At 54.6% G+C, this 22,070-nt stretch overlaps 2 protein-coding genes, 1 pseudogene and 2 gene segments (V, D, J or C); all 5 read left to right on the forward strand.

Annotated features, from left to right (window-relative positions):
* LOC111162933 (immunoglobulin lambda-1 light chain-like) overlaps positions 1-22,070 on the forward strand; it is a 37,054-nt gene that overhangs the window by 11,690 nt on the left and 3,294 nt on the right. Inside the window, exons 3-4 of one of the 3 annotated variants that reach the window (XM_089894784.1) lie at positions 13,517-13,558; positions 15,020-15,473. The exons of 1 other annotated variant lie outside the window; for it this stretch is intronic. In XM_089894784.1, the coding sequence (XP_089750910.1) occupies positions 13,517-13,558; positions 15,020-15,339 (362 nt within the window). In that variant the 3' untranslated portion in view covers positions 15,340-15,473. Of the gene's footprint in view, positions 1-13,516; positions 13,559-15,019; positions 15,474-22,070 lie in introns of those variants that run through there. One more of the 3 variants, XM_089894783.1, reaches the window with a different exon arrangement.
* On the forward strand, positions 1,235-1,979 carry LOC149747582 (immunoglobulin lambda variable 3-9-like). The segment is given in 2 exon segments: positions 1,235-1,280; positions 1,671-1,979. Coding segments are annotated over 2 exon segments (355 nt in total).
* Positions 7,882-10,420, forward strand: LOC149747583 (uncharacterized; annotated as a pseudogene).
* On the forward strand, positions 16,779-18,770 carry IGLL5 (immunoglobulin lambda like polypeptide 5). The gene is made up of 2 exons (XM_089894781.1): positions 16,779-16,895; positions 18,317-18,770. Exons 1-2 carry the CDS (start codon positions 16,835-16,837, stop codon positions 18,634-18,636), a joined length of 381 nt encoding a protein of 126 aa, XP_089750907.1. The 5' UTR covers positions 16,779-16,834; the 3' UTR covers positions 18,637-18,770.
* On the forward strand, positions 20,076-22,067 carry LOC149747585 (immunoglobulin lambda constant 3-like). The segment is given in 2 exon segments: positions 20,076-20,192; positions 21,614-22,067. Coding segments are annotated over 2 exon segments (381 nt in total).

Genomic DNA, 22,070 nt, shown 5'->3' on the forward strand with positions numbered 1-22,070 from the left:
CCACCTGAGCAGTGGGCTCTGAAATCTACACCTAGAACTGAGTCTCCGCCTCCAGTGTGGAGCAGCCACCAGGGGGCAGCAGAGGTAGCCCGGCAGAGCCACCTGGAGGAGTGGTGTCCTGGGCATCAGGGCTCCAGTGCAGGGGAAGGAGTAACCAGGACCTCACACCTGATGACAAGTGTCCTTCTGTTTCTACAGTGTCACCTTCACTCTCAAGTACATGTTTCTGTCTCCATGTGTCCCAAGTCCTGCTCTTGGAGACGGTGCCTGTTTCCTTGCCCCACACCCACTGCCAGCACACCTAATACTGCTAAAAAGCCACCGCTGTCCAGAAATGCTCATCCTCCCTGTGACCACACGTTGCCACTCCCTTCCCTGTGCTCGGAGGCCCCGTCCTCCAGACACAGCTGCTCCTACTCCCTGGAAGCTCTCCCCCTGCCCCCCTACCTGTCCCTCCACTTACCCCTTACAGGGAAGGGGGGGAACCAGAAATTTCCACACTTCCTGTTTCCCAGTGTCTGACACACAGCAGTCACTCAATCAGCTTTCCGTAATTGTGATGTTTATGACATATATATTTTCCCAGCAACTGAAGGGAAATGGATTAGGACTGACATTCCCTTGCAGAGTTATTAAACCCTGAAGCCCCCTCTCATTCTCTCACAGAGCAAACATTTCTTTTAGCCCCTTGTCTGTTCCTGCCCCTGAGGCACGATGGGGACACCACAGCCCCAGGAGCTCACAGCCCAGGGCAGACACAGCACCGCAATGGCCTGGAACACTCCATGTGCTTTGTCAAACCGTGAATTTTATTCAGTCTTGGGCCCAGGAGCTGTGATAGGGGGGGAGAATCCTGTACAGTCTAAGCCTCTTAGTGTCGCCCATGGAATGAGTTCAGAGAATACAGATCCACCTCTGAGCTCTCAGTGGCCAGGCCCGTCCAGGAGTGAGGCCAGGACTCAGACTGGGATGGAGATGTCACCCCCAGACTATGGGACAGCAGGTGGAGGAGGATCCCCCGGGCCGAGGCGGGGTCTGCAGGGGCCACCCCTCCCTCTCCGTGTCCCTGGGGGCTGAGCCCTTCTCTGAAACCACAGAGCTCTCCAGGCAGACCCCCTGGGCTCCGGCTGATTTGCACCCCCGGCAGCTCTCTCTCCAGCAAGGGGATAAGAGAGGCCTGGGAGCCACCCTGCCCAGCCTAGGCCTCGGGGAGCAGACTCGGGGTGCCTCCACCATGGCCTGGACCCCCCTCCTCCTCGGCCTCCTGGCTCACTGCACAGGTGCTGCCCCCAGGGTCCGCCCACCCCTGGCCCAGGGCTCGGGGACAGACCTGGCCCTGACTCTGAGCTCAGCAGGGCCCTGCCCGTGGGGACAGGAGACTCCTGGCCCTGCTGCAGGATGGGGGGCTGGAGGGGCTGAAATCTCCCCACTGTGCTCACTGCTGTGTGTGAGCCCCGAGGGGCCGCGCCTGCCAGAGAAAGTGAGGGGCGTTCTCATTTTTCAGAGGCTCCATCCACCAGCCAGGCCCATGGGCCCCTGGGGCTGAGACTGACGGGAGGGGGCGCCCTCGGGGCCCAGAGAATCTTTGGAGCTTAGTCCAGGCCAGGCAGGTGGGGGTCTCTGGACATGGGTTCTTCACCACCAGCCCACTGTCCTTTTCTCTCCTGCAGGCATTGTGTCCTCCTATGAACTGACTCAGTCGCCCTCGGTGTCGGTGCTCCTGGGACAGATGACCAGGATCACGTGTGGGGGGAAACAACATTGGAAGTAAAAGTGCTTACTGGTACCAGCAGAAGCCGGGCCAGGCCCCAGTGCTGGTCATCTATCATGATAACGAGAGGCCCTCTGGCATCCCTTACCGGTTCTCAGGATTCAGCTCAGGGAACACAGCCAGCCTGGCCATCAGGGGAGCCCAGGCCGAGGACAAGGGCGACTATTACTGTGCAGTAGCTGATGGCAGTAGGAGCAGCTGGCAGTGACTCACGGTGACTCAGGCAGATGGGAAAGTGAGATCCTAACCTCCCTGCCTGGCTCGGCGCTCACTCCGCCCACCTCGGAGCAGCTGGAGGGCAGGCCTGAGGCTCCGGTGTCCTCTGTGCTCTCAGGACCTCTGTTTATCCTGCTGAGAAATGGCGAGTGGGGATTCGGTCCTGAGTCATGGAGACTGTCGTCAGCACCCTTGAGCCAGAGGGTTCCCCTTGCCAGCTGTGTCCTAGGACAGCCGCGTCCCCTCTCCAGGCTCAGCTTCTCCACTGGCTTCTCTCAGGAGTGGGGGGAAGATTCCAGATACAGGAAGGAAAGCTTCCGGCCCCTGGTGGCTGCTGGTGGCCCCTGACTCACGGAGGTCGTTCTCGTCACTTGTGCCTGATCGTCCTGCACTGAGACCCAGGGCCTCCCTGCAACACCCTGAGGCGGGCCCTCAACACCATTGCCCACAACCCTCTAAGAACTGGGCTTCCCCACGATGCCTGTTCCTTCGTAATTTGACATCTGAAAATTGTCATCAGAAGGTTGCAAAGTGTTCGCATCGCTCCTTTACATACAGTCCTCGGAGTCCGAAATCATCATGGTTCGGTGCCCACTGTCCTTAAAATTCTTCTACAACATCCACCTTTCCTTCTGCTTAGGCTCGTTTCCATTCCACGTCCCTTACTACATTTGGTCTGCTCATACATTTTCATACCTGAAAACCTCATTCATTATCCTATCATACATCTCTGCCATAATAATGTACATTCATTTAAAATTTTTGAATTTGTTTCATTTCCCGTGATTTTAGGTGCTAAAAGGTTTCTCCCACATTGTTATATCCTAATTATTAGCAGCAGAGTTTGATCAAAACAACATAAATGCATTGACATTTTCATAAATAACTATTAACTAGTGTTGATTCGTGGATCCATCAATTATATAATTTACCTCTAGAATGAAGTAAGTCCAGCATCAAAGCTGTCCTGGCTTGCGTTTCTATATGAAACACAGAGAAACTTTGGTCCATCAATAGGAGTCTTGTAATACAGTGTCACTGCCTGATATGAACTCCTTCCTAGTTATATGCCAAAAATCGTTCTTGGTTGATGGTCAAAAATAGTTTCTCTAAATGATTTATCAGCTGACAGCTCCGTTTCATACTCTTGTAATTTTGTGGAAAGCAAAGGATTGGACGGACACCACCCGACTTCAAGAGGACTCGTGTGGGAGGCAGTTCGATGCACCTCCAGACCCCTCAGGGATGAGGGCTCATTGCCTCATATACTGGGAGAGCCTGCAAGCCGGCTCCATCCCAGAGTCAGCTTTTCGGGGAACCACCCTCAGAGAGGTGTCACCCAGCCACTTGTCATTCATTTTCTCGGGGATAAACACCGAGAAGGCTTGAGCAGAACTTACTAGTTAAATGTATTACTTCTTTACTTAAGAGGCCCCTTGTGTAAGAAGATATAAAGATTGGGGAAAATTTAAATATCATCTTAGTGCAGCTTTGCCAATATGATATCTTTTGAGAAAAATACTTGCATCTTATCATGTGTTTTGAGTATATGCTTCCTCCAAAACCTGAGGCTGCTGACTTGAATCATTTAATCTATGGAAGAGTCTGACCGAGTGATCTAATTTGCACAGCCAGTCCTCACTGCCAAATGTATTATTCGGACGAAGTCCTGTTAGAAGCCTTCCCACTGTATTTGTCAATACAAGTAAACGTGTTAGTGGGCATTTTGAGGAACATCATAAATCACTGAAAATTAAAAGATGTATCTGGTGAGATCAACATTAAAATGATGTAGATCTTCTGCGTTCACATATCTACATTTATAACTTTTTAAAAACAAGGTAAGTCACAAGGCTATTTGTCGTTATTTAATTAGCAACAGATACTATTGGACACCATGTGAGAAATAAATGTCAGAGTATTTAGTGGTTTGGCTTTTAGTAAGAATGAAGTAAGAATCGAATATAAATCACATTAGTCTTGTTAGCCATCAGGACGGAGGCATTTCCTATGAATGGAACAAGGATGTGAGGATGTGTAAGTCTGGACCGCCCTCCCAGGGTCCCAAGAGGATTCACCCGGCTGATAGCTGCTGGTGGAACAGTTAAAGGACCAATGGCTGCTACAAAGCCGCCACCTGCCAAAGTGGGGTCTCCTCACCGTGGGAGTGTACCCCTCCCATGTGTCAGCCCAAGCCTTTGGAAAGGACCTGGAAAACAGGTTCTGCCCTACAAATATAAACCCACCTGGTCAGGTGGGGCAGGACCTGCTGGGCACTGGCCATGCCCACTCCAGCACAGGGAAGGGTTGGGCAGACCCTGCAAAAAGCAGTTCCTTGAGCTGGAGGTAACTAGTTTCTCCCAAGTTCCAGACACAGCCAAGACTAGAGTGAGATGAGTAAGACACCCTCCTTGTCTGAGAAATTTAAGGAAGTGCCCCAAAACTCAGTAATCAAGAAAAATAATATTTTGGGAATTCCCTGGAGGTCCAGTGGTTAAGACTGCATGCTTTCACTGACAAGGTCACTGGTTCACTCCCTGGCTGGGGAACTAAGATCCCATAAGCCCCATGGCACAGCCAAATTAAAAAAAAAAAAAAAAAGATAAATAATACTTAATGCAATATTTTTAAAAATTGAAATTAAAGCCCCCCAAAATCCATATGAGTAAAGCACTGAAACAGTAAGTAAAATGAGGATCTGACCATGCACTGGTGTGACTCACCTTAAGCACCCCCACCCCAGGACAAGCCGGGACTCCAGGAAGATGAAGAACAGAGTCCAGCCCCTGCACCCCTTCCTCCCCCTCGTGGGAACCCCCCGCCCCCACCCTCAGGTCTCACGCCTCCCACGAGCCACATTTTCTGGGCGTTGCCTCCCTTGACAGCTGGTTTCTGCTGCCCTGTACCGGGCCCTCCCCCTCGGGCTGCATCCCCGGTGGCTGGACTGGGAGAGTTAGAGGTTAAAGCATGGAAATTTTCCAAAGCCCCCAGTTCCAGTCTGGGTCCCACCACCATGTCCAAAAAGGCTGGTCCTCCCAGGTCTCCGGCTGGTATTGGTAAGTCCCAGGACACAGCCTTTACACCAAGTAGCTGTGTGTCTTAGGAAAGAAACTCTCCCTCTCTGTGCTTCAGTTTCTTCATCCGTAGAAGCTACCAGGTCGGTGAGTCTGTGACGTCTCCAGAAGCAGCAGGATTCTCTCCCCATTTGCTGGAGGACAGTGCAGGTAGGGGGCTGTACCCCCAGGATCGCCAGAGGAGCTGGGATCTTCAGGGTTCCCTGGGCACCCTTCAGAGTGGGCTCAGGAACCACAGAGCCAGATCCTGATTCCAGAAACTTTGTCATATCTCCAGATGGACACTTTGTCCCCCTCTGCCTCAGACCCTCCAGGCCCCAAGAGTAAAACGCTGAAGATGTTAAGAGAAGGACCAGCCGCTTAAGTTTTGGGGATGGTGGGGAGTGGGGAGTTGGGGAGACCTAGGCCTGGGAGAGAAGACTCCACTGTCTAGGCAGGTGTCTGGGGCCTGTGGGATGGAGAATGGGCAGGGGGCTGACCAGCAGGAGGCAGGGTGCGCCCCTGACACGGGAGCAGGGCAGAAGTGACTGGACATGACACACCCCTCCACTCCAGGGGAGACGGGTGGGGGCGGGGCACAGAGGAGCCAGGGACCCTGAGCAGGGGGTCTGCTGAGCAGGACATCTGGACCCAGACCTCTCTGGCTCAGCCTGAATCCAGCCCTCGGCCATTCTTGGTCCAGGGAGGGGGTGGGGACAAGTCTGGGCGGCCAGAGCTGCAGCTGCACCAGCTGGGAAGGCCCTGCCCATCCCCCGAGGGTCCCCAGCATCCAGCCAGACCAGAATTTCCGATTGCAGCCACCACAGGAGGATGTGGTCTGCGGTGGCGGCTGCCCAGAGGCCGTGGCAGGTACAGGGTGGAGGATGGGGCACAACTGGAATCACCGAGTTCAGGGACAGCCCCTTTTTCTCCCCGAAATCTGGGGCTGTCCCCAGTGGGTGGGGGGAACCACAGCTTCTGGGCCCCGGGCAGTGGGTGAGTGTCACACCCACACAGGGGTGTGGGGAGGGAGCAGATTCAGCCTGGACTCTGGGGCAGGGGCAACGCAGCCCCCAAGGCGCAAGGGGCCCAGGTCCCAGGCTGGAGTGGGCCAAGCACCACAATGGGGAGAAGCTGGACTGAATCAGGGCCTCCCAGGGGCTCCCCCATATCCTGCATGAAGGCTGGTAGGGCACACACACCCCGTTACTGTCCAATGCCTGGCCCATGTCCAAGGACAGGGATCTGTCTGTGTGTGTTGTATAGTCCAGCCCTCAGCACCCGGCCCGGCAGCCTGGGGTTCCTCCAAAGCTGCTTTATGAGTTTGGTCAAACTGTGAGGTTTTGATCACCATCATCACCTTCCTTCCCTCCTTCCCCCATCACAACCGTCATTATCAAGAGCTGTGGAGGGTCTGGGATTTGTTCCTGCCCACAAGCTAAAAAGTGAGCCTGCCGCAGTTGCACAGATGCTGGCGGACACAAGATGCTGGGTTGGAGACAAAGGCCAGCATGTTACTCCCAGCAAGAGAGGCAGCCGGCATATCAGCATCATCCTGCACTGGTTCTCTGAGCCCCACAGGGTGATGCAAAGGGGCCAGGAGACACCTGCACATCCAAGCTGGGGACCTCAAATCTTTTCTGCCGGACAGTAAGCATGTTTTGCTCCAGAGGGAGACGCTATCTCTACCCTCCAGGGTCATTCATTACACAAACATACTCGAAAAGATGATCCAAAACAAAGGCAATCCGTTCCTTTGCTCGTGAGACGTGCAGAAATACAGAGATCCGTGGACATTGCCTCCCAGGGACCCTTATCTATATGAAGAAAATGAAGTCCCAAGCTGTGTGCCTGTTAACGCATCCCATGGAACAGGCTGGACTGATTTTCACCAAATGTAGCAGGAAAGTTAAGGAGCATCGGCCTCAAAACATGGGCCAGGGCTTCCCTGGTGGCGCAGTGGTTGAGAGTCTGCCTGCCGATGCAGGGGACACGGGTTCGTGCCCCGGTCCGGGAAGATCCCACATGCAGCGGAGCGGCTGGGCCCGTGAGCCATGGCTGCTGAGCCTGCGCGTCCGGAGCCTGTGCTCTGCAACGGGAGAGGCTGCAGCAGTGGGGGGCCTGCGTACCGCAAAAAAAAAATCACGGGCCAGACACCTCTGAAAGGGCCCTCCCAGGAAAGTCACTTTGGGATCCATCCCTGGGAGGCCTCTTTCAGATTTGCTGAAACAGAAGATTGGGAGGGCTGCAGAGCTGGACTTAAGTTGACATAGATATTAGGGCTCCTGTGGCCAGAGAGCAACTGGAAAGCCAGAGGGTAGGTGCTGGCTGTGACAAGTGGGAACTTGCAACCTGCCACTTGGAGTTCTTCCTATACCCAGCAGCCTGACAGCACCAGGACCTAGAGGGAGGGGCATGCCCTGGAGCTGTGTGAGGGCCAGGCCTCTTGACGGTGTGGCATCAGGAAAGTACGGAAGCTGCCTGAACATCAATTTCTTCATCTTCAAACAGGGGAGAAAAAACAAAATCTCAGCTCAGCAGGGAGCCGGCCCAGTTGTCAGCACTGGATAAACAGCATCCCTCTCATCACTGTATCATGCATTATCTTCCTGGGCTTCAAAACGGACCCCAACCTAAGCAGACACGTGATCACACTGATCCTCAAGGCCTTCCTACGGCAAAGGAACTGCCCCTATTTTACAGATAAGGAAACTGAGGCCCAGAGGGAACCTCGGTCTGATTGGTGTCAACATTCATGACTTGACGTTTCTCCTTGAATGAGGGGTATAGAGTCACTCCCGCAGGGTCCTTGCCTGGCTGAGAAGCTGAGTGAGGAGTTGACCAGGGACACTACCCAGGCTTGACCAAACCAACCAAGGAAGGGCGATCTTGACTGGCCGGAGTGAAGGCTGCAGCGACCAAGCCAGAGGACTGGTCAGAAGAGAAGCCCCAGCCCACTGCACTCAGGCCTCACTGACTCTTATTCCACGGGAACTCGGCTGCCCTCCCCGGCTCCTCCAGGCCCCAGGGAGATGCTCCACAGCCCGGGGACGCAGTTGCAGAACAGGGAAGGAGAATAGGGCAGGTATGCCCGACCCAGGGACCCGGGGGCGGGGCTGGTGGGCGGGCTTTGCTGTGAAGCCCTTGAGCCCTGGATCCTGACCACAGCAGAGCAGTTAGCAAAGGCCCCCCTGGGAGAGGCCCCAGGAGTAACAGCCATGGATCCTGAAGGGGGCCAGGTGCTGGGGGCAGGGACAGAAAAGGCCCAGGCAGAGGACAGGGCCACGAGGGCCAGGATGCACTGGGACGGCCACTGCCAGTGAGGGGAACTGGGGGCACCTGCCGATCCCCCTCCAGGGAGCCCACACCAGCAGGTTGGCCGAGGCGCCTTTGACCCTGAGGGCACATGAGGCCCAGGTCAGGCCAGGTGGGCCCATGAACACCCCAGGGGTCAGAGCTCTGTCCTCAGGCAGTCCTGGCCTCTAATAGTACTGGGCCTGGCCATAGGCACCCATGGCCTGCTGCCCCCGAAGGCAGCATGGCCCCCCACATGGAAGCCCCGGGAAGTCTCCAGCCTCTGGAGACTGTGGGACAGGTAAGAGGCCGAGGGAGTTGTGGTACAGGGGGACTGGAAGTCCCTTTGACGGGGTGCAGGGGTGAATGACTATAGAAGAGAGGGGCAAGAAGGGAGAATCATCCGTAAAGAAGGGGCCTGAGCAGACAGTGGCTTTATTTAAAGTGTTGACATTTTGTCTAGTGTGAATTTGTTTATATTGATTTTTTTCTTAATATTGTATTAAAGTATTATTTATCTCAATGACTGGATTTTTTTGGTGCCCCTTAAGTTTTGTGCCCAAGACTGGTGCCTCACTTGCCTCGCCCTGGACCTCTGAGCAGGGAGAAACAGGGCAGCAGGGGCAGGACGTACCCAGAAGACACTAATCACTTTAGGGGCAGCAGCCCCACAAGGCAGGTCCTGCCATCATCCCCATCTTACAGACAGGGATAGGGGTCCAGAAAGGTGAGGCAACCTGCCAAAGTTCACACAACACATGGGCACGGTCCCAGGACTGTGGAAATCCCGGGACTGAACAGGCACCAGCATGTCCTGTGTTTTAAGAAAATGGTGCAAGAGAAGGGGCAGTTTACAAGGCGTCCAGAGAAGGAAGCAAGGGTTTGGCTTGGTGTCCCCCAAGGAGGCCAACTCCTCAACTAAATTCCTGAGTGTTTAACTGGGGCCAAGCCTGAACCAAGCGGGGTCATGTCCAGGCATTGGGCAGACTCATGGGTCATTTTAGGAGCAGTAAGACGGGAGGGGGGGATGCCCGAGCTGGTCTTACAGATCCAGGGTGCTGACACGTGACGGGGCGCTCCAGGCAGAGGGAATGGTGGGGGGTCCGAGGAGGAGAGTGAGGTGGCACAGGCCCGCAGGGAGCCTCCAGAGCCGGGGAGAGCGGGGTGCAGACTGCTGGGGTCTTGTACACCTCATCCTTTATCCTGGGGTCCAGGAGGAGTCACTGAAGGATTTAAGTGGGGAGCTGTCAGAGTCAGGTTCATGTTTTGAAAAAATGGCTCCAGATCGGAGACCAGTGTGAGGCCAGATTAGAGGATGGAGAAGGGGCAGTGGAAAGGGGATGGGGAGGGGGTGCTGGTCCATGGTGACCAGGTATCAATATCTCCTATGGAATTGGCAACTGAATTTAAAGTGACATTATCATGATGGGGAGAAACGGGCACAGTCACGAACTGTCTATAAAAGACTAAAATGTACACCCTTTTTAGCAATATGCAATGAGTCATAAAAGAAAGCATATTTCTTTAAATTGTGTAATTCCACTTCTAGGAATTCATCCTGAGCAGAGGGTGGGGGGAACAACCAAAGATGTAACCAAAGGTTTACAAGCAAGAAACTCAACATTATTAATGATGGGAGAAAACTGGAAATAACCTAGAAATCCAGCAGAAAGTGTGTGACAAAATACAGCATGGAATATCCATCATAAGGAATCTTATACAAACCTCCAAAATTGTATTTCTGAAATTGGGTTTTTAAAGTATGTGTGCATTTTCAAAAGCCTGTCAGAAAATGTAGAAAAATGTCAGTGGTGTGTCTCTGGCAGGTGTGATTTCATCTAGTTTCAATTTTTTACTTTATAATTTTCTGTAGTTATGAAAATGTTCACAAGAAGATATATTTCATTTTTATCTTCAAAAATAATTTTTAATACCAGAGTACTATGTGTTTTAAAAAAAGATTAAGTACAGAAGTATATTAGCCTGCAACTAGCTTTTTCAACAGTCTGTTGAGATTTTCTGTATCAGCCCATATGAATCCCCCATGTTCTCCACACAGCTTTGTAAGACTTCAAAATTTGGATGAAGCAGCATGTCTTTAATGATTCTCCTGTTAATGAACATTTAGGTTGTTTCCACTTAAAAATGTGAATTACAAGAGATGCTACATGGAGACCCCCAACGTGTGTAGCTGTGTATCCATACTAAGTACACTGTGTATCTCCACGGGATAGATGCCTAACAGTGGGATTGCTGGATCAGAGAGAACAGGCTTTGAAATTTTCATAGGAGATGCCAGTGGTCCTCCCAAAAGTCTGTTCCAACTTACTCTCACCACAGTGAATGACAGTGCCTTTCCCTCTCCATTGTTGCCAATAATGTGACAGGGTGGATCTTTTTTTATTTTGCACGTCTGATGAGCAAAAATGAGAACAAATGTGTTTGTTTATTTGATCGTTGGTGAAACTTTTTTTTCTTTCATATTTTTATTGACTGATTTTATTTCTTCTGTGAATTTCACCAGTCATAATTTTGCCTGGTTTATTTTTCATTCGTTTGGTTGTATTTTCTTAAAGATCTATAAGAAACTCTCCATCTATTTGGGATAGTAACCCCTTATTAAGTATGTACATCGTAAATATTTTTCCCTGATCTGTTTTACACCTTTTGTTTGTGGGGTCTTTCACCATAAAACCTTTTTAATTTTTATATGTCAGATTGGCGGTTTTTCTTTACAGTAACTGTGATCTGTGGCAAACATAGGGAAGGCATATTCATTTCTATTTTATTCAGGTATTTTCATTGTTTTGGTGTTTGTTTTTACTTCACCTGGAGTTTATTTTTGCGTAGGTAGGAATATAACCTTATATATTTTCCAAATGGAGAGCCAATCATCATATATTTGTTGAATACAAACATAGCTTTTATCCAATACTGAATTATGGATTTATCACATCCTCTCTGTGGTTCTGTTGATCTAATGATCAATTCCCACATCCTTTCCACCCTGTTTTAATTATTGTAGCTTTACAATGTGTTTCTGTACCTGGTAAAGACCAACCCTGTCGTTATTATTCTCATTCAGAATATTTGTGTCTCTTCTCCATTATTATTCTTACTGTTGGACTTCAGAATCGGTTCACTAATTTTCAAAAATTATTCCTTTGATGTTGTGCTTGTAATTTCATGAAGTATATGGATTCATTTGAGGGGAATTGATGTCTTTGCTGTTGTGTCCATTAGTCAAGTTGTGTTATATTTTATCCATGCAAATCTTGCACATTTTGTATTAAGTTTATTCCTAGGACTTTTAATAGAATTTTTATTGAGGTTGTCAGTGTTTCCCAAATCTCATCTCCTCAATAGTTACCTATTGCCCTTGCGTTCAGTCATTTTGGTTAATTCTTGTATTAGTTCTAATAGCCCTTCAGCTGATTGTCTTGGGTTTTGTTTTGTTTGTTTGTGGAAGTAAACTAGACCATCATCTGCACAGAACAGTTTTAGCTCATTTTTCCTAACACACTCTTCCCCCACCTCATCTCACTGCATTGGCTCGAATCTGTAGAATATGATGAATAATAAAAGTAAGAGTGGGAACCCTGACCTTTAAGATGGTTTTACCTTTAAATGTGAGGGTTGCTATAAGTTTTGGGAGGTACTCTTTATCAAGTTGAGGATGTTTCCTTAGATAATTAACTTAATAAAAGGCTGGATATTTGCTTTATTTAATCAGAAATAAGTGTTGAATTTATACTGCTGTTCTGTTAAATTTTGTTTCAAAAATCTCATGTGCACACCTTAAACACAACCATGACCAAATAGTTCCACCGCTGAATTAAAAAAATTCTTGTCCCAATGCAAAGGGTTACCTTCTGATTTAGATAAACTGCATTGGGAGATACAATCAGATTTGTCAAAGTCTGAGGATTCTTGTCATCATAAACTCTCAGGGTGAGATTTGGGTGTTTTTTCTTTTTCTGAGCATTTTAAGGGTATTTTGTGTTGTAGAAGGATGCCTAGAACACAGAGGGTGATTCAATGAGGGGAAAGCATTCTGGGATGACTCCAGGCCTCTGGCTTGAGGAGAAATCTACTGAAGTGAGAACAATGAGGGGCAGCAAGTTTTCGGGGAACTGTGAGGAGTTTAGATGGGGGATGTTGAGTTTGAGGTGTCTGGAGGGCATTCAAGCAGAGATGCATTCAGGAGGCAGAATGTGCATAAATCTAGAGCCAGAAAGAGAGGTCAGGACTGGAAATAGGGATACAAGACCCCTGGGCAGTTGTCAGAGTGCACAATGTGGGTCAGAGGCAGAGAGAATGGGAAAACACAAGGGACTGGGAAGGGACCTCAGACTTGACCAGGATGGGGACCTTGTTGGCGTTGACCTGAGAAGTTTCAGGGAGAGATGGGGGTGAGAGGAAGAGGGCTCCCCATACCACATCCCAGCCTGTGAAACAGTGCCAGGCAGACAGGTGCTTGGGGACCATTGTTGGACAGATGGACAAATGATGGATGGATGATGGATACATGGATGGATGGATGGATGGATGGACGAATGATAGATGGATAGATGGATGATGGATGGACAAACATACGGACAGAAAGACAGTGAACTGAGAGCAGAGAAGGCTTCATGACAGAGGAGGAACTGAACTGCATCTCAATGTATGGAGACAACAGGGCAGGGGGTCCCCACATGGGGGCCCCTCAGGAATGACCTGGTGTCCACAGGCCCAGGGAGGAAGCTACCTGGCTGGACTGTGGGAAATTATGTGGAAGGAACACCCAGAAGCCCTAAAATGAGGCCAGGAGAGGTCGGGCAGGTCCAAGCCAGCTCAGGACTCACTCTGCCACACCACATGGGCACCCGAGGGGACTCGGCACTCAGCAGCACCATCAGCACTGAGGATTCAGTGGTCACAGGACAGCCTCAGAGTTGGGGGGACACACTAGGTGACAAGGTGTGAGTGGCTCCTTCCTCAGACAGGGGGCTGAGCATGGGGACACCCAGGCGTGCCCCAGCCTCTGGGGGGCTGGCTGCCCACACCCCAGCCCGAGAACACAGCTCCGCCTGCTGCAGCTCTGAGCCCGTCACGCCCAGCAGTTCCCTGCTCCATCCTGGCCCCCGGGGGACAGGCCCCAGGTGCTGGCCCGGCGGGTTTTGGTCCGAGTCTCAGTCACCCTGCTACGTCTTCGGCGGCGGGACCCAGCTCACCGTCCTAGGTAAGTGGCTCTCACATCTTTCCCAGTCTGTCCCACCCTCGGCTGTCTCGGGAAAGTCACTTTTTTCTCTCTGGGTGCTGCTTCCCCTCTGCCCTCCCAGCTTAAGGACCGACCCCACCTTTCTCCTTGGGGCCTGGGGAGGCAGGTTGGTCTTGGGGTAACCGGCAGGAAGGACCCCAACAGCAGGAGCAGCCACCTCCAGAGTCCAACGGTTGGACATGGCCCATCCAGGGGCCTGGGCTGGGGTTTGGTCCAGGAATGGGGGCTCCTTCCCCTTTTCTAGGGCAGACACTGGCGTAGGGACCAGAGGCTTGTTCTGACAAGAGGCACTGGGGTGGCCTTGGAGACAGTCTCCAAGCCCCAGGGTCTGGGCTGAGGGCCACAAGGGAGGTCAGGGACATAGCGGGAGCTATGACCCAGCCTCCAGGGACACAGAGGAGCAGCCCGAGGGAGGCCCATGGAGGGCAGAGAGACGGGTCCCACTCACTCTGGGCTGAGGCTCTCTGGGCCCCGGCTGGGCTGTGAGGACACAGGGACATGGAGACACAGGTGAGATGGGACAAGGTGACCAGAGGCTCCCAGGATGGTGGTCAGAAACGAGCGGGTCCTGTAGGGCGGAGACTTCTCCGTCCCTGGAGCCCTGACCCCCTGGGGCCCAGGGATCACACCTGTCCAAGGGTCAGCCTCCACCTGCCTCAAAGGTTTCATTAGACTCAGGAGATCACGAACAGGGGCTCAGAGCTCACAGCAGCCACATAAAATCAGAGTTGTCAGAAGTGCTGCATAGGGGCAGCTGTGCCATCCTCTGGGGGAGCAGCTCCAAGAAGACAGCCAAGGCGAGGGGCCTTGCAATCAGGGCAGAGGGATGGGGAGATGGGCAGGGCCTCGGAGGAGCCCCTGGGGCTTTGGTGAGGCAGACCCAGCCCTCGCCGGAACGGCTGAGGCCAGGCTGTGGCAGAGCCAGTGCCCGTCAAGGAGAGGGGGCTCCAGGTCCCGCTGTGCACATGGCTCTGCTTCGGTGCCTCTCCATACACAGTCAGGATCCTGGCAGGTGGGGTGGGGGACCCCGGTTCACAGAGGAGGCATCTGGGCTCCTGAAGGATGAAGCCATGTGGGGGCCTGATGCTGGGCTGAGGGCACAGGAGGTCGGGGCCAGATTCCAAACTCAGACTCCAGGTACCAGGAGGAGGGAAGAGAGCTGCCCGGGTTACACACAGGGACACTGAGGCTGCAGATTGAATGGCTTGGCCGGGTCACCTGGAAGGGTGACATGGAAGTTTCTGAGGATCCCCCGACAGAAGGTGAGCGACCCCAGCCATGGCTGCCTGACCTCAGGGGAGCAAGGGCCCACCTGGGATCCATGCACTGGACTTTGGGCACCTGTGCCCGCTTCTCCTGAGGTCAGGGGCTCCCGCGATGGACGCTGCCCCAGTGACCTCCCGTCTCTCCCTCACTTTGCAGGTCAGCCCAAGTCCCCGCCCTCAGTCACTCTGTTCGCGCCCTCCACTGAGGAGCTCAGCGCCAACAAGGCCACCCTGGTGTGTCTCATCAATGACTTCTACCCGGGCAGCGTGACGGTGGCCTGGAAGGCAGGCAGCACCACCATCACCAGGGGCGTGGAGACCGCCCAGCCCTCGAAACAGAGCAACAGCAAGTACGCGGCCAGCAGCTACCTGGCCCTGACGGCCAGCGAGTGGAAATCTTATGAGAGCGTCAGCTGCCAGGTCACGCACGATGGGAGAACCGTGGAGAAGACAGTGTCGCCCTCCGAGTGCTCTTAGGTCCTGGTCCTCACATCCTCAGGGGACTGGAGCCACAGGACCCCTGGAGGGTCTACCCACCCACCCTGGTCCCCCCAGCCCTTCCTCCTGCACCCAATCAATTCTCAATAAAATGTCCTCATTGTCATTCAGAACTCGTGCTCTGCTCATGTTTCTTTCTGCATTTGGTGTCCTGAACTCAACCATCCTCAAAGGGGAACAAAATCCTCTTATCCTTTAAGAAATCAAGATAGAGGATGGAGTCTTGGGACTCTTGTGAGGGATGGTTTCACTGTCACCCACGAACTCCCCGCCCCCCAGAGAACATTCGAGAACAGGGAATTGGGTCGCTGCAGGAATGGAAGTCTGTCCACCCTCCCCACCCTCTTCCATGCTTCCTCCTCTGTGTGGACCACCTCCACATCTGATTGTCCCGGTCACACAGCGTTTGGTTGCCAGGGTCCCCAGGACAATACCTCAGCTCCCTTCCCTGGAATCGTCAGCATCACATTCTGGGTTGTGTACCTCTCAGGAGTCCGTCGGTTCTGTAGATGATGACCCACCGATTCCACGTGTCCTTTTGCTCAAAACCCACCCCGGTAATTCCGCATGACCTCGTCCTAGAGTTCCCACCCCTCCTCATGGCACCTCCTGCTCGCACCTCCCTAGGGAAACAGCCCTGTGCCCCTCCCCCAGGCCTTCCTGTCACACTGCACAGGACCCACAGTCCCTGACCCTGGTCCCTCATCCCACACTCCCTCTAGACAGCCCTCCTCCCACTTGTGTCAGGAGGGTCCCGGCTGCCTTCAAGGCTCCTGGGACGAGGCCAGCTCTGCTCTCACCAATCTCTCGGCGGCCAGCCCACCACCTACCCACCACAAATGCCAGTAAAAGCCATGTGAGTGGTCGATGGGGCCATGAGTCTAACGTCAAGTTTCAGTCTAGGACGGTGCCGTGGACTTGACTGTGTACTGATTCACCATCTTAGATCTGGAATGAGATCTCAGATCAGTGAGATTATTGCTGTAGGAGCTACACAGGACAGGGATCCGAGTGGTTAGAAAGGCAGACACACACGCACATGCACGCACACCGGCACACACACGAGTTACTGCAAACTTGGCCGTGTTGGACATGCCTCTAGGGCACTGGAGCCTCCAGAATCCCTGTGGCCTCGCTCTGCAGAGAGCACAGCTCCATCCCCTCAGGATGCTAAACAGGCTCCTCACCCTCCCACCATGACGCCCCCCATGCTACTGACCAGGGGACCCCACCTCCTCCAGGAAAGGAAGGTCCCTGGGATGTGATGTGACACCCAGATGTCTCTCCTGCACCTCCCATGCCTGGGGATGGATGGAGCCCCGCTTCCCAGGGCTGAAGTTGCTGGTGGGGTGGGGTCCCCCCCTCATCCTCCCCGAGGACAGACCAGCCCCCATGACAAGGAGGGTGGCCCTGGGGCCTCTGTGCAGCTGCAGCTGGGCCTGGGCAGGGGGTGGAGGGGGTGTCAGGAGGGTTTATGTTCAAGGCTGTGTCACTGTGTAATGTGCTCGGCGGAGGGACCAAGCTGACCGTCCTGGGTGAGTCTCCCCCTTCCCCTCCTCTTTGGGGTCCACAGTGAAATTTGGGCAGATTTTCTTGTCTTTTCCCTCCTGTCTGGGGCTGGGGTCTCACTCTCTGGAACCTGTCACCTTCACCTTTCTAGGCTGTCCTTCACCCCCAAGCCTGTCGTTCTTCAGAGAACCTGGTGGTCATGGTGGGGACAGGCTCAGTGACCCTCCTGCCACGCCTCGCTCTTCCCATCCCAAGCCTTCCCTCCAGGCCCTTCTTCTCTGGATGCTGGGATGTCAGCTCCCTCCTCAGGGTGCCAAGCCCTCGGGTCTGGGGAGAAGGGAGGGGCTGAGGCCCAAGGAATGGGGGGTCTCAGGCTGGGGCACTGGGTCCACGGATGTGGGATGGACACAGGAAAGAGCTGGACAGAGCATGGGTGTCATCCTGGGATCTTTCTGCTCAGGGACCCAAATGGGGGCTAGTGAGGGACCCCAGAGCCAGGGGCCTTGGAGAGTGGAGGAGGGAACAGTACACGGGGGAAGGGTAGACGAGTGTCCTGTTGAGAAGGTGGACTCAGGGTGCTAGGTCCCCATCGTCCTCCCAGCAAGCAGGACACTCCAGGCCTCACAGATCTCAGGACACTCGGGCCTTAAGGGTCACCGCACCCAGTTACACACTGGACGTGAGCCCCTAGCTCAGACGCCCAGGGTGGGGACTCCTCATAGGGACAGGTGACAGGAACTGACCCGGCCAGGCAGACAGATGTCCCAGGACAGACAGATCTCCAGCGGGACTTCACAGGTCAGGGGACCCCTCAGAGCAGACACAACCCCAGGCTCAGAACATAACATTCACCCACATGGAAATTCTCATTTGTGGGACCCCCTGGACCCCAGCCCTGGGGCTGACGCTCCCTCCACCCTGGCAGCCCTGGAGGGGTCTCTGTGGTCTCTGTGGCAGCCCTAGAGGGTTGGGGGCTGCGAGGCTGGCATCAGGGGGACTGTGGGCAACAAACCCGCCCCCAAAGGGAAGAGAGCCTGAACGGGAGACAGGCAGACGACCTGTATGAGGACACCGGACGAAAACCAGGGGAAGATCTCAGACAGACTGATGCCCAGGACAGACAGACACCCAGAGGAAAGAGAGGACCTCAGGGTAGACGCCAGGCAGCACCAGGGAGCAGAGGGTGGGATGTGGTTTATGGGACGTGGGAGCCTGAGGAAGAGATGGAGACTTGCAAGGGAGCCCCGAACTCCCAGGACCCGGGCACTGAGGATCCCCCGACAGAAGGTGAGCGACCCCAGCCATGGCTGCCTGACCTCAGGGGAGCAAGGGCCCACCTGGGATCCATTCACTGGACTTTGGGCACCTGTGCCCGCTTCTCCTGAGGTCAGGGGCTCCCTCGATGGACGCTGCCCCAGTGACCTCCCGTCTCTCCCTCACTTTGCAGGTCAGCCCAAGTCCCCGCCCTCAGTCACTCTGTTCGCGCCCTCCACTGAGGAGCTCAGCGCCAACAAGGCCACCCTGGTGTGTCTCATCAATGACTTCTACCCGGGCAGCGTGACGGTGGCCTGGAAGGCAGGCAGCACCACCATCACCAGGGGCGTGGAGACCGCCCAGCCCTCGAAACAGAGCAACAGCAAGTACGCGGCCAGCAGCTACCTGGCCCTGACGGCCAGCGAGTGGAAATCTTATGAGAGCGTCAGCTGCCAGGTCACGCACGATGGGAAAACCGTGGAGAAGACAGTGTCACCCTCCGAGTGCTCTTAGGTCCTGGTCCTCACATCCTCAGGGGACTGGAGCCACAGGACCCCTGGAGGGTCTACCCACCCACCCTGGTCCCCCCAGCCCTTCCTCCTGCACCCAATCAATTCTCAATAAAATGTCCTCATTGTCATTCAGAACTCGTGCTCTGCTCATGTTTCTTTCTGCATTTGGTGTCCTGAACTCAACCATCCTCAAAGGGGAACAAAATCCTCTTATCCTTTAAGAAATCAAGATAGAGGATGGAGTCTTGGGACTCTTGTGAGGGATGGTTTCACTGTCACCCACGAACTCCCCGCCCCCCAGAGAACATTCGAGAACAGGGAATTGGGTCGCTGCAGGAATGGAAGTCTGTCCACCCTCCCCACCCTCTTCCATGCTTCCTCCTCTGTGTGGACCACCTCCACATCTGATTGTCCCGGTCACACAGCGTTTGGTTGCCAGGGTCCCCAGGACAATACCTCAGCTCCCTTCCCTGGAATCGTCAGCATCACATTCTGGGTTGTGTACCCCTCAGGAGTCCGTCGGTTCTGTAGATGATGACCCACCGATTCCACGTGTCCTTTTGCTCAAAACCCACCCCGGTAATTCCGCATGACCTCGTCCTAGAGTTCCCACCCCTCCTCATGGCACCTCCTGCTCGCACCTCCCTAGGGAAACAGCCCTGTGCCCCTCCCCCAGGCCTTCCTGTCACACTGCACAGGACCCACAGTCCCTGACCCTGGTCCCTCATCCCACACTCCCTCTAGACAGCCCTCCTCCCACTTGTGTCAGGAGGGTCCCGGCTGCCTTCAAGGCTCCTGGGACGAGGCCAGCTCTGCTCTCACCAATCTCTCGGCGGCCAGCCCACCACCTACCCACCACAAATGCCAGTAAAAGCCATGTGAGTGGTCGATGGGGCCATGAGTCTAACGTCAAGTTTCAGTCTAGGACGGTGCCGTGGACTTGACTGTGTACTGATTCACCATCTTAGATCTGGAATGAGATCTCAGATCAGTGAGATTATTGCTGTAGGAGCTACACAGGACAGGGATCCGAGTGGTTAGAAAGGCAGACACACACGCACATGCACGCACACCGGCACACACACGAGTTACTGCAAACTTGGCCGTGTTGGACATGCCTCTAGGGCACTGGAGCCTCCAGAATCCCTGTGGCCTCGCTCTGCAGAGAGCACAGCTCCATCCCCTCAGGATGCTAAACAGGCTCCTCACCCTCCCACCATGACGCCCCCCATGCTACTGACCAGGGGACCCCACCTCCTCCAGGAAAGGAAGGTCCCTGGGATGTGATGTGACACCCAGATGTCTCTCCTGCACCTCCCATGCCTGGGGATGGATGGAGCCCCGCTTCCCAGGGCTGAAGTTGCTGGTGGGGTGGGGTCCCCCCCTCATCCTCCCCGAGGACAGACCAGCCCCCATGACAAGGAGGGTGGCCCTGGGGCCTCTGTGCAGCTGCAGCTGGGCCTGGGCAGGGGGTGGAGGGGGTGTCAGGAGGGTTTATGTTCAAGGCTGTGTCACTGTGTAATGTGCTCGGCGGAGGGACCAAGCTGACCGTCCTGGGTGAGTCTCCCCCTTCCCCTCCTCTTTGGGGTCCACAGTGAAATTTGGGCAGATTTTCTTGTCTTTTCCCTCCTGTCTGGGGCTGGGGTCTCACTCTCTGGAACCTGTCACCTTCACCTTTCTAGGCTGTCCTTCACCCCCAAGTCTGTCGTTCTTCACAGAACCTGGTGGTCATGGTGGGGACAGGCTCAGTGACCCTCCTGCCATGCCTCGCTCTTCCCATCCCGAGCCTTCCCTCCAGGCCCTTCTTCTCTGGATGCTGGGATGTCAGCTCCCTCCTCAGGGTGCCAAGCCCTGGGGTCTGGGGAGAAGGGAGGGGCTGAGGCCCAAGGAATGGGGGGTCTCAGGCTGGGGCACTGGGTCCACGGATGTGGGATGGACACAGGAAAGAGCTGGACAGAGCATGGGTGTCATCCTGGGATCTTTCTGCTCAGGGACCCAAATGGGGGCTAGTGAGGGACCCCAGAGCCAGGGGCCTTGGAGAGTGGAGGAGGGAACAGTACACGGGGGAAGGGTAGACGAGTGTCCCGTTGAGAAGGTGGCCTCAGGGTGCTAGGTCCCCATCGTCCTCCCAGCAAGCAGGACACTCCAGGCCTCACAGATCTCAGGACACTCGGGCCTTAAGGGTCACCGCACCCAGTTACACACTGGACGTGAGCCCCTAGCTCAGACGCCCAGGGTGGGGACTCCTCATAGGGACAGGTGACAGGAACTGACCCGGCCAGGCAGACAGATGTCCCAGGACAGACAGATCTCCAGCGGGACTTCACAGGTCAGGGGACCCCTCAGAGCAGACACAACCCCAGGCTCAGAACATAAAATTCACCCACATGGAAACTCTCATTTGTGGGACCCCCTGGACCCCAGCCCTGGGGCTGACGCTCCCTCCACCCTGGCAGCCCTGGAGGGGTCTCTGTGGTCTCTGTGGCAGCCCTAGAGGGTTGGGGGCTGCGAGGCTGGCATCAGGGGGACTGTGGGCAACAAACCCTCCCCAAAAGGGAAGAGAGCCTGAACGGGAGACAGGCAGACGACCTGTATGAGGACACCGGACGAAAACCAGGGGAAGATCTCAGACAGACTGATGCCCAGGACAGACAGACACCCAGAGGAAAGAGAGGACCTCAGGGTAGACGCCAGGCAGCACCAGGGAGCAGAGGGTGGGATGTGGTTTATGGGACGTGGGAGCCTGAGGAAGAGATGGAGACTTGCAAGGGAGCCCCGAACTCCCAGGACTCGGGCACTGAGGATCCCCCGACAGAAGGTGAGCGACCCCAGCCATGGCTGCCTGACCTCAGGGGAGCAAGGGCCCACCTGGGATCCATGCACTGGACTTTGGGCACCTGTGCCCGCTTCTCCTGAGGTCAGGGGCTCCCGCGATGGACGCTGCCCCAGTGACCTCCCGTCTCTCCCTCACTTTGCAGGTCAGCCCAAGTCCCCGCCCTCAGTCACTCTGTTCGCGCCCTCCACTGAGGAGCTCAGCGCCAACAAGGCCACCCTGGTGTGTCTCATCAATGACTTCTACCCGGGCAGCGTGACGGTGGCCTGGAAGGCAGGCAGCACCACCATCACCAGGGGCGTGGAGACCGCCCAGCCCTCGAAACAGAGCAACAGCAAGTACGCGGCCAGCAGCTACCTGGCCCTGACGGCCAGCGAGTGGAAATCTTATGAGAGCGTCAGCTGCCAGGTCACGCACGATGGGAGAACCGTGGAGAAGACAGTGTCGCCCTCCGAGTGCTCTTAGGTCCTGGTCCTCACATCCTCAGGGGACTGGAGCCACAGGACCCCTGGAGGGTCTACCCACCCACCCTGGTCCCCCCAGCCCTTCCTCCTGCACCCAATCAATTCTCAATAAAATGTCCTCATTGTCATTCAGAACTC

The sequence above is a fragment of the Delphinapterus leucas genome, chromosome 14 (genome assembly GCF_059928025.1).
Source record: "Delphinapterus leucas isolate spDelLeu-1000000601 "Yukka" chromosome 14, BTC_Dleu_Yukka2, whole genome shotgun sequence".
In the NCBI taxonomy this organism is placed as follows: Eukaryota; Metazoa; Chordata; class Mammalia; order Artiodactyla; family Monodontidae; genus Delphinapterus; species Delphinapterus leucas.

What these genes read in the sequence shown, in the direction of transcription:
- IGLL5 (XM_089894781.1), top strand. Translation starts at nt 16,835, where the DNA reads ATGTTCAAGGCTGTGTCACTGTGTAATGTGCTCGGCGGAGGGACCAAG. An exon ending in GACCAAGCTGACCGTCCTGG is followed by an intron (nt 16,896 to 18,316) that starts GTGAGTCTCCCC and finishes CTCACTTTGCAG; the next exon opens with GTCAGCCCAAGTCCCCGCCC.